This window comes from Tribolium madens, unplaced genomic scaffold (assembly GCF_015345945.1).
Source record: "Tribolium madens isolate multiple individuals breed KSU strain unplaced genomic scaffold, Tmad_KSU_1.1 Scaffold_3;HRSCAF=73;Tcas5.2_LG2, whole genome shotgun sequence".
Classification (NCBI taxonomy): domain Eukaryota; kingdom Metazoa; phylum Arthropoda; class Insecta; order Coleoptera; family Tenebrionidae; genus Tribolium; species Tribolium madens.
The window spans coordinates 5,366,140-5,377,483 of record NW_025401006.1 but is presented as its reverse complement, the minus strand read 5'-3'; the positions used below and the strand labels follow the sequence as shown (position 1 = coordinate 5,377,483).

The window sequence follows — 11,344 nt, the reverse complement described above, 5'->3', positions numbered from 1 at the left end:
AGATCACCAAACACAACGCTTGATATTTCCTATTCAGGAAAATTTTTTATAAAAAAAACACGTTTTTAGTTAAATTTTTTCGAAAAAGCAAACAAATTTTATAAATTTCGATGTCTCAGATCTACTAAATATTTCTCCAGGCTTATATTTTTATTATTTTACGATTCTCATTGTTTTTTTTTACTTTTTTTATATTATCTGATTATTGACATTAATAAATTGCAAATAAAAATGTTTAATAGCTTTAAAACTGCTTCGTGGAGGTAAGATACATATTTTAAAAAAAGATCACCAAAAAATTTTTCTTATTCAGGAAAAATTTTAATACCAAACCACGTTTTTTAGTTTTAGCCTAAGCAAGGATTAAATTTTTTCGAAAAAGCAAACAAATTTTATAAATTTCTGTGTCTCAGACCTACTAAATATTTCTTCTGGGTATTATTTTTATTGTTTTTAGATTTTCATTGTTTTTTTTTTACTTTTTTGATATTTACTGATCATTGACACTAATAAATTGCAAATAAAAATATGTTTAATAGCTTTAAAACTTCATCGTGTAAGATACATTTTTTTTTGATTTTTTGGTTAAATAAAGTGCCAAGCTTTGTATGCTGGTAGTTAATTTAAGTATTTGTGGGTTAACATTATATTTAAACTTGGTAATTTATGCAGTGTTTTGTTTTCAGTTGCTTATTATAAAATTGAGACATTGATTTCAGGGACTTACAAGCTTCGGCAAAGTGGTGATCGTAAACTGTTGCAATCTAATCGCATTTTAAAATCTTGTGTTAAACAATTATTTTTGACATTTTGCGTTTGGGTATTTTAGGTTTCTGTTCTTTGAGCACTTTTATCTGTTATCTTAATCATGTAAATTTGCGAGGTGGCCTCGTTCGAGTTGTGTAATTTGGGGAAAATGAAAGAACAGATTGGGAATATACATCATTTATTTATAAGGATAGATAAACAATATATAAAGGTTAAAGTAAAACAGTTTTAAAAATAATGACTTATTTAGTGTTTAGTTCTCCACACATACAAAGTTAACAAAATAAATCTGAAATATACAAAATTAATAAATTCAGTGTATATCAGATAGGCCTACGTATATAATATATAACATTACATTTTTTTGTTTTGTTAAGCTACATGTATGCATATAATCTACGTTTTTCTTTCCCTAGACACTAGTTACTAATTAATATTGACTGTTTAGAGCGACCATTGTATAATAAACACATCAAAACCAATGAGAAGCTAACTCAATCAGGACAGTGCTCGGCCATTTTCCTACCAACAACAGTGTGTGTTACAGAATGGCTCCACTTTTATCTCTAAAGTGCATGAAAGCACCATCATGAAGAGTAGATATCTATCACGTATCACATCAAAATGGCGAACATATTGAAGCGGTAGGTAACTCTTTAGTTACGGTGCATATCGATTCAACAAAAGATTGAATCCGACTCTTCTCTAACACGATTAACATTTTCTCCGCTAAAATACGCTAATATGGTACAACTGTCTTTCTGATATGTCTTCTTTTAAATGTATATCTTTAAAAAATACATTTTAAGATTATGTGTATATCAAATACGATTTTATCATTCATTTTACATTTAAACACTACTTAATTATTGGACAGGACAGCTGAAGTCACATTCATGATATGTGTGCAGTTTCGATAGATATGTATATTGATTGTAATAATTACACTTTGCACGGTTATGATATGTATCTATGGTACGGCCATGGGGGCCCCATGGCAACACAGGCCGACAACTACTTGCTAGACGGTGCTCGGCAAAGAAAAACACGAAACAACAGTCAACAAATCTAACATTTATAAGCTCAAACACTCCGTTCGGTTTAAAGCTTCAGTGGTACACCGTATCGGAAATGAAACGACGGGAAAAGTGACGACGACGTCCTCCGCTGCTTACTAAACTATCATAAGACTGTTGTAAATTTGTAAGAATCAGTTGTGTGTAAGAAAGTCGAGGAATGAAGCGACGACGTCCACACTGTCCCCGTCCATGATATGTATTCACAGCAGCAGCTCATTTCAGCTGTTTCCAGCCCTTTTGCGCGGTATAAATAGCTATACTATAGGTATAAGTAGTAAATATAGGCACTAATCTAATACAGGCATAAGAACGACAGTTAGAGCCTAACCAACAAGCACACAAAGTCAACTTTACAAGCCAAAAAATTGTTTGATTTGTGTTTTTGTTGACTCGACTAGGGTGGTAAGCCTGCTACCACTAATACTTGTATAAGAACCCCGGAACTGCTCCAGTTGTACTTGTGAATTGTCATTCTTTCGATCCGGAAAAGTGAAATAGAAGTCCGATGTGTGAGCAACCAGCAATTCATGCTTTAGAATTTATTGTACGGTTGTGTGTTTTTTTTTTTTTCAATTGACAAGCGTGGACACAAACAGGAAACAAGCTACTCGGAAAGAAAATGATTATAACGTGTCATATATAAAATGTACAATGTTGTTAACAAAATTATCTCTTATATACAAATTTGGCTAAAAGATGAAAATAAAGGATCTGTTATCACGATTCCCTAGAAATTTTTACAGAAGCATGCACGACGCAAGTGTGGCGCAAACCCTACACCTAACATAAGATTGGTTACTTAATATTATTAAGATGATTGTCGATGACTGTGTATAAATGCAATCAAATTGGATTTTATACAAAGTCAAGTGTTATACAATGCGTACAATTGCCACGAGCATGCCCAAAAACAAGCATTTTTCTATCTCGTGTCTCATTGAGTGTCACAATTCGGTGACATCGGCAGAATGAGGCGCTTTTGTATCACGTCAATTTTCCAGGGTACAAACTGACTCCATTCTAAAGCTTCAGTTTTAATCCAGACCGGGTTTTGATTTCTTTCAATCGCTTTCTCATTCGACAGTTCCTATGTACAACACGAATTAGAAAGCGATTGTTGAATTAACATTATTATTCTAATTTCATTTCGTATTCTCTACGTCTGTGTCTGAAGCTTTGCGACTAAGTAGGCCTACATTTGCTTACATATAAGAGATACTTATCTACAATGCGCTTAGAGCTAGCATCAAATGGATGAGAATTTCCAACAGGGTGCGAGTTGATGCTCTACCAGATGAAGACCCCATTTTGCTTAAGTAAGTGTTGACGCACGGCGGCTCCGCCGAATCTAAAACAGAAACAAGAGGCTAATGCTACGTCAACATTCTTACAGAGGCTCTATTTTCCTATTACCATAATGCGATTACCGACTTCGGTAATTGGCTCTCCTAACACTCTAATCTAATTGCGAAATTACTCAACTTTTAGCGCAAAAAGGAATGTATTTCCATTATTAACCATACGTAATTCCAAATTGAACAAAGAAACAAATTTGCACTTATGTGCAAATTTTTTAATTTTCAAAACAGCTTTTTTTGGCTGTTTTCAAGTGTATCTATTGGTGTTTTCCTATTCAGAAAAAAGATCAAAAGTTGGTCACCAAAGTTTTTTTATGTAGATTTCAAATTTGAAACCGGCTGGTTTTACTTTTTGTACAATAGATTTTTTTACTTGAGGTTGTACTCTTCCACTCACATTATTTTCGAGTATGATGTGGATTAGAACATGATTTTTTTAGCATGTCATGTTATATGAAATATTAAACTAAACGTATGTATGTACGATGACAAAAAAGAATTTATAAATTTTTGTAATATGGGTTTTTAACACCGTGATTATATGAAAAAGGAAGACCGATAGTTCTATTGGTCTACCGTTTTGTTCAAATTTTGTCGCAAATTTGGATTCTGTATAAAAAAAAATCAACCAAAACCACCTATTCTTGATCCTTTTCTAGAAGGGAAACTGCTTATATAAACACAAAAACAACTAAGAGAGAAAACAATTTTTCTTCCGTAATCTGCATCCCAAAAAATATAAAATACGTTCTTTTTGTCTAAAAAACGGTTTTGGCCATCGAGATTTTTTGTAACACGTATAACATAATAAATGTTAAACAAAAAACAAGTTAAATAAAACTGTTCATTAATTTAATTAGTGCAGTTAGTAGAGCAAAATGTCAAATGCTGATGATCTATAATGTCCCTCTCCAGAAATTGCTGAAGCAGCGAAAGGGACAAAATGGGTAAATGTCATGGTAAAACTAAAAACAAAAAATTGAATTATTACTCTATGGCTCTATGTTGCAATTTGGAGCAATTTTAAGATTTTTAGTTTTTTAATCGATTTTTAATTTTATATCTTAAAAGAAATATTGTTTTGTGCACTTAACAACAAATGACCAATTTCGCGTATTAATTTCAATGTGAAAAGTTTAACTTTTTTCATGATTGTAGAAAAATATAATTTTTCAAACTCGATCCATGAACGTTTTATTTATTTTTTGTTCCAAAATTAGTTTAGTATAAAATTGGTCACTTTTGGGACGTTTACGGATAAAAGTTGTTTATAACAACCCTTAACTGTTTAGAATTACAATTTTTGAAAAAATAACATTACTAGTAATGAACAATTTTCGTTTTTCTTTTTAGTTATGTGTAAGGTTATAAGAATTGAAATAAATGAAAGAAAACTTGATGAAATTAAATAAAATAAAAGGACATATAAACATGCACTTATTTTATTAAATCGAAAAACAGATTTTGATTAAATTAGGATATGACAAATTTGAACAATTAGTAGTTATAATATAGTTCGATTTTTCATTACATACTGATACAAGTGTATTGTTTAATTTTTATCTTGACAAAGTAATTATTTGAGTCACAATTTCGAAAGACTAATCTGGTTTCGTTACTTTTGGCACTTTGTCATCATTATTATGATTACCTAAAAGAAAGTTTAAATTATTTCCACAATAGGGCTAATGACTTCCAGTTGATACATCAGATAATAGAATTTGATGAAATTCCAAAAGTCGTTATCTCTCTGTAATAATGAGTTTTAGTTAAAATTACTTTCACTTTGTGTGGGAAAATTGTTTCGAAGCGGTCGTTTAGTCTTGTTGAATGTTTTATCTAGACAGTAAACTGAACTATCGTCGCAATAAACACCGTCTGGAAAAAGAAAGTTATATCCTCTTTTCCCAACGAAATTTCAATTGTCACGCGTCGAAAAAATTCCAAAACGTCCCATTTAATTTTCATATTCGGCACGTAAGAATTTCGTTAAAGTCGTCTCGTTTTCGAAAACAGGCATTTTCGAAAACTGCTCACGTGTCGTCGTTGTGCATGCGGATATATCCAGAGTCTCAGCCGTTTCCTTCGAAAGAAATGTAAGCCGTATTCCCTCAGGAGGATTAGATCGATGGTGGTGTGTGCATGCACAGGACTCGAAATATTACTGCTTTCTGGAACAGACCGGTCCCGACTGATTTTATAGCCGGCGACGCTTTTACCTTGGATGTCGCCGGCGACACAAAAACACAACCAATTTGCTAGCAAGACTTTCAATTTATGACCGCCATGAATCGAACTGATTCGACGACCTTTGAGTGATACCAAGGGATATGCGACTCTTGTAAATTAATTGCTGGATGCTGTTAACGCGTCCGGAGGGACGGAAGGGCGAAGCGATGAGTTGAGGCCGAGGGCATGATCTGGGTACTGAGATTTTGAGGGGGCGCCAGATATTAAAATTCAGACCGCTTTCAGCACCCTTGGAATTGGCCGCTGAAGCAAAAAATTCGCTTTTCCATCGGCAAATAAGAAAAGCAAAATTTTGGTTACTTCACAGCCCAAAACAACCGAGGACGCTGAAATCCGGTATAGGGTGTACCATTTTTGTGAAAAAGCTAGCTTCTAATTTAAATAAATCAACATAAAATTATTGAATCATAGTCTTTTTTTATTTTTAGTTAATTTTATTGAAGACCTTATTTTCCAAATTATGGAAATAGACCAAAATAACAATTGACAAATTCTTGTTTTTTGCTTATTAAAAAAGATTAAAAAATTAACAATTTATTGATGATTTATTACTTTTTTTGCATAGTGATTATGAAAGTTGAATTTTCATCACGATTAATCGTATAGAAAATTATATTTTTTAAATAATTTTATTAAACAATTATTAATTACAACAAACTCTTGTTTCTATAGAGTTTGTTACAAAGAGCTCGCGATACATTACGATTTGATTTATCAAATTGATATCTTTTTGGTCTTTGGGGTTCTTGGGGTTATCATTAGGTATGCAAAAAAATGTTGTGTACAACTCGTTTTGAAAGTCCTTTTTTCACTCATTTGCTTGATTACCTGGGGCAGAGCCCTCGTTAATCAACTGCAAATACAAAACTAGTTGTTCAAATAACTATTACAGATTGAAAATTTTCTTGTTTACTTTCGTGAACTTCCGGTTTCATCAAATATTTAAGGAAATCAAAATTTATTTATTTTTCTAATAGCTAAATATCCAAAAATTGTTAGGCAAGATGGCTTAAAAAAATCATTTTTTTTTTAAATTGATTTTTCTTTTTCTAAAGTAAGATACCAGGAACATGGAAAAAATGTTAAAAAAATTCCATCTATAAAAATGTCGAAGTTATGTGAATTTAAATTTTGCATTTAGGCTCTATTTATTTCTGTTAGAAAAATAATTTTTAAAGTTTTTTTGCTACAGTCTATTAGAAGAGGAAGCAAGGAAGCTGTATCCTAAATTGTAACTCTGTTTAATGTTTTTTGTGGCTTTTATTAGCAAAATTTTTGTGCTTTTACTAAATAATTATAAAAAAACATATACAAGATCATCAGTATCATTAAATAGAAATAAAAAAATGTTTTTAAACATTTTTTCCGTGTTCCTGGTGTTTTATCTTACATGACATTGTTCTGGCGCAGCCTGTATATTTTTTTTAAACACGATGATTTATTAAAATTTGGAAAACATTAAATATTTATTTTGAATCTCTAATTTTTTTTCTAAATAAAGATATAAAATCTTATTTTTTTAGAATAAAAAAATATAAAAGGACGTAAATTAAGATGATCGAAAATTAATGTTTTTTATAATTTTTTCTGATCAAAATTTGCCATTTGCCCAAATGAGCATGCTAAATAGTTAAAAAATATCAAGATCAATGAATTCTGTATAAATAAGACGGCTAAAAAAAATTTTATTTTTTTTTTATAAATCAAATTTAACTTATTTCGTTATTTTGTTTTAAATAAAAATATTGAAAAACTGATAAGAGTACATTCGGTATCAAATGTTGCGACAACTAAAACTTTAGGTATTTATGGAACTATTGAAAAAATTGTCATTCTGGCTTTTCCTTGTGTTTGCTTTAAAATAAAGATTTATTTTCTTGGCAGTTTTGTTTAAATTTGCTATTTATTTCCGTGAACTTCTAATTAGATCGAAATTTGTCAATTGGTCAAATAAGCATGCTAGATAATCAAAGAATAATAGGATCTATGATTTCTGTATAAATAAGACGGCTAAAAAAACAAATATAATTTTTAAAGTGAAACTTTTTTTATAAATCTTTTTTATTTTATTTTGTTTTAAATAAAAATGTAGAACAATTGATAACAGTATCAAATGTTAGGCAAGATGGCTTAAAAAATCATCTTTTTTCTTTAATTTTCTTCTTTTTTTAGAACGAAAAAAATGTAAAACAACGTGAATTAAGACCATCGACAATAATTAATGTTTTTAGTAAATTCTTCTGATCAAAATTTGTCAATTGTGCCATTGAGCATGCTAAATAGTCAAAGAATGTTAGGATCTATGTATAATTTATGTATAAATGAGACGGCTAAAAAATTATATAATTTTTTTTTATAAATCAAATTTAATTATTTGATTATTTTGTTTTAAATAAAAATATAGAGTACAACTTAGGTATCAAATGTTATGACAAATAAAAATTTATGGAACTATTGAAACAAGCTTTCAAATACAACCTGTTTGATAAAAATAAACATTTAAAAAGAATTTTTTGCATAGTGATTATGAAAGTTGAATTTTTATCAAGATTACCTATCGTATATACTTTGTTAAACGATTTGATTTATGAAATTGATATCTTTTTGGTCTTTGGCGTTATTACTATGGAAAAAAATGTTGTGTACAACTCGTTTTGAAAGTCCTTTTTTTCACTCATTTGCTTGATGACTTTCAAAACTAGTTGTACAAATAACTATTACACTTAGTATAAAATAAAGCAAATTGAATGGCTGTTTTTACTTAAAAAAATGCAACTTTAATTTGTCTGATCTATAGTTTTGTATTTTCTTTTTGAACAAAAGCAGAATGGAAAAGTTTGTTGTACAATTTTTAAATGTCGAGATAGTTGCAACAATGCACACTGAATTTGTCCAAATTAAGTTTAAAATTTGATGTTTAAAAAGCATGAATTAAAGTAGCTTATTGAAACTTTTTAATTTTATTTTTTCACTCGGCTACTGTTTGTCCTTCAACCCTCTTTTGATTTTTGCGCACACGAGTGTGAACTAATCGCCCTTTCGCTTTTCACAATCTGTGAACTTCGTCAGCCGTCCCCAATCTGAGAATTGCGCAATCGATCCGTGTAATAATTAAACGTATTCTAGACTTGTTTTGAAATTAATCTCGACAGGAGGCGACCACAAAATCGATCCGTTTAATAATGCAGACTGCACATTTAGAAACAATTGAATTTACCTGGATTATCTCGAAGCTTCGGCAGGAAATCGTTCCAAAAAGCGCAAGCTGTCGCTCGAGGACCTTTCCCGATGCCGTTTTTGTCGGCGTTGAAAATGAAATACTGAGGCTGGTCTTTTGTGTACAGTGGCCAATTCACGTCGTCTGTCACAGGTTTCCTGAAAAAAAATTGATTTCTGGACAATGGAAAATGAATGTGAGTGTAAAAAATTATGGTGGGATAAAGTCTTATTATGTCGGTTCTTTGGCCCCTCCGGTGTGTAAATATCACACGAATCCGAGTAGCCCAAGTTTGGTCAATGCACATTGTGCAACAGGTAGGACATTTGCGGTTAGCCCCCGGCACGAATTTGCGTTATCTCTGCTTTGGAAATTGGTCAGATATCATGTCATATGTTATAATCGAAATAAACCTAACTCAATTATAAAATTTGTTCGAGAGATTTAATTCGTTGTTGGTTTATCCGATTTGTGTAAGCTGCTTACAGCTGAACGCTCACTAATGTTGTGTTAATTTGAGATATGCAAATATTTGCTTTTATAATAAAGCTTCAACGCTGATCCTACACGAGAAATTTTCGAAAAAAATTAATTAGATTTTTGGGAGCAAATAGCTGCTGCCATTTCATCCGAGTCAAGTGCTCGAATTAGATTTATTAAATATAAACATTTCTAATTTTCGGTTAAAACGCTGCAATTTTACTAATTTAGCTAATAGAGGAAGCATTTTGTATTTATGCAAAATATCAATAGCACGAAATGCAAATCGCGTGGTGAGGTTTTAGTTGAAACGGCCGAATGTTGTGTGAGATATTATTCTTGAGGTATAATCCGGATTAGGCGACGTAATTACGTATTCCATCGGACGGGTACACATATCTGAGGCCACCAGTACACTACATAGCCGGATTATTATACATGCTGTTATTAGCTGTGACTACGTGAGGTGGTATTAATACACTAGTGTGGGTATTACCTGCCGGTATTATTTGCAAGACAGAATATTTTATTGAACCAATTACAATTTCGTACAACATATATCATTTCTTTACATACTACAGGTTGTGTCAGAACTTACGCCCCAGAGAAAAGTTTCAAGTAAGATAAGAATATGGAAAAAACGTTTAAAAAATTCTGTCAATAATCTTGACATTTATTTTTTGACATTTGAAATTTTCTATGTCTATTTAATGATACTGATGATCTTGTACAGGGTGATTCTTAAATAGACCGACAAAATTTTATCACAGATTCCTAAGGATAAATGGAGACGAAGTGTACCCCTTCCACGTTTTTATCCTTTAGGAATAAAACCCCCTTGATCCGTGTCACTTACGGCCCGGTTAAACAAAGAATTTTTTACTATTTTTTTCCAGCATGTACAGTGATGGACAGTGAATTTCGTCCACCCAATTTTTGTGAATTCACAAAAATTCACCGTAGTCTGTGCTTCATTGTCATGATAACTGACATTCAAATACGTATTGTCAAATTTAATCAAATTTGAACATGCCAGCAGTAAGTGCGTTTAATAAAATAAAAATTATCTCTCTGGTACAAGAAGGTATGTCTCAAAGACGTGTCTCTATACTTTTGGGCAAACCCAAGACTACCATTCCAAAGGACAAAGTTAAAAAGTAGCAAGAAGCATCGAGCATTCTGTCAACATGACAAACGTTAATTAAAATTCTGAAACAAGGTTAGGAAAACCTAAAAACTAATTTACACTTTTAATCTGTCAGGGAAATTGGGTGGACGAAATTCACTGTCCATCACTGTACTCATTTGCTACTACCACGGCTAAATTTTTGTCGGTCTAATTAAGAATCACTCTGTATATGTTTTTTTATAATTATTTAATAAAGGTACAAAAATTTTGAAAATAAGAGCCACAAATAACAATAAACAATCTTCTAACAGCCTGTAGCAAAAAAAAAACTTGAATAAGTATTTTTCCCAACAGAAATAAATAGAGTCAAAGTGCAAAATTTAAACTCTCATAACTTCGAAATTGTTCTCAAGGGCGCTAATAAAAAAATATTAAATTTTAGGTTCAGGTTGGGAAGGGGTCAGGTCCTTACCAGTTTTCGAGTTTGCAAGTGGTCATTTCTCAGCCTGAACTGTTATATTTTGTATCAATTGTTACATGAACACATTCAACATTATTTGATTATTACTTTATAATTGTGAATAAATAATTAAAATACACAGGGTGATTTTTTTAGGGCTTAGGTAGTTCAATTTTTTTAGAAATTGTTGATTTAAAATCTGTTACAACTCACTTTTTTCAAATGAAGTGACCTTATTTTCTCACCAAAAGAACATCGATTTTTGTGGGGACTTTTATCAAGATTACTCACCTTTTACAGTTTTAAATGTTCTTTCGATTGCCAAAAAGGTTTTGAATAAACTGAGTTATGGTTGTTTTTCGAATATCATTTTTTAAAAACCTTATTCGTCTTGTAATTTTACGGTTGACAATCTTAAACTACATCAGAAAATTCTTCAAACGTTCGGTTATTAAATGTAAAAAAATTATTCACTTATCGCAAAAGATTCAAGAGTTGTGATTTTTTTAAAGGACTCCTGCAAATAAAAATCTCGACAAAAAATTTATGTATTTTAAAAGTTATTTCTTGTAATTTCGGAATTTTAACCATTTTGAAAATAAT

The 11,344-nt window shown here is 31.1% G+C and overlaps 1 protein-coding gene across 1 annotated transcript in view; it reads right to left on the bottom strand.

Moving 5' to 3' along the window:
- Nucleotides 1–929: 929 nt before the first annotated feature.
- Nucleotides 930–11,344, bottom strand: part of LOC123008138 (acetylcholinesterase) — a 53,758-nt gene continuing 43,343 nt past the window's right edge. Inside the window, exons 6-7 of the mRNA XM_044403777.1 lie at nt 8,673–8,830; nt 930–3,195 (exon numbers count right to left, since the gene is read on the bottom strand). Of these exons, the coding sequence (XP_044259712.1) occupies nt 3,071–3,195; nt 8,673–8,830 (283 nt within the window). The 3' untranslated portion in view covers nt 930–3,070. The remainder of the gene's footprint in view (nt 3,196–8,672; nt 8,831–11,344) is intronic.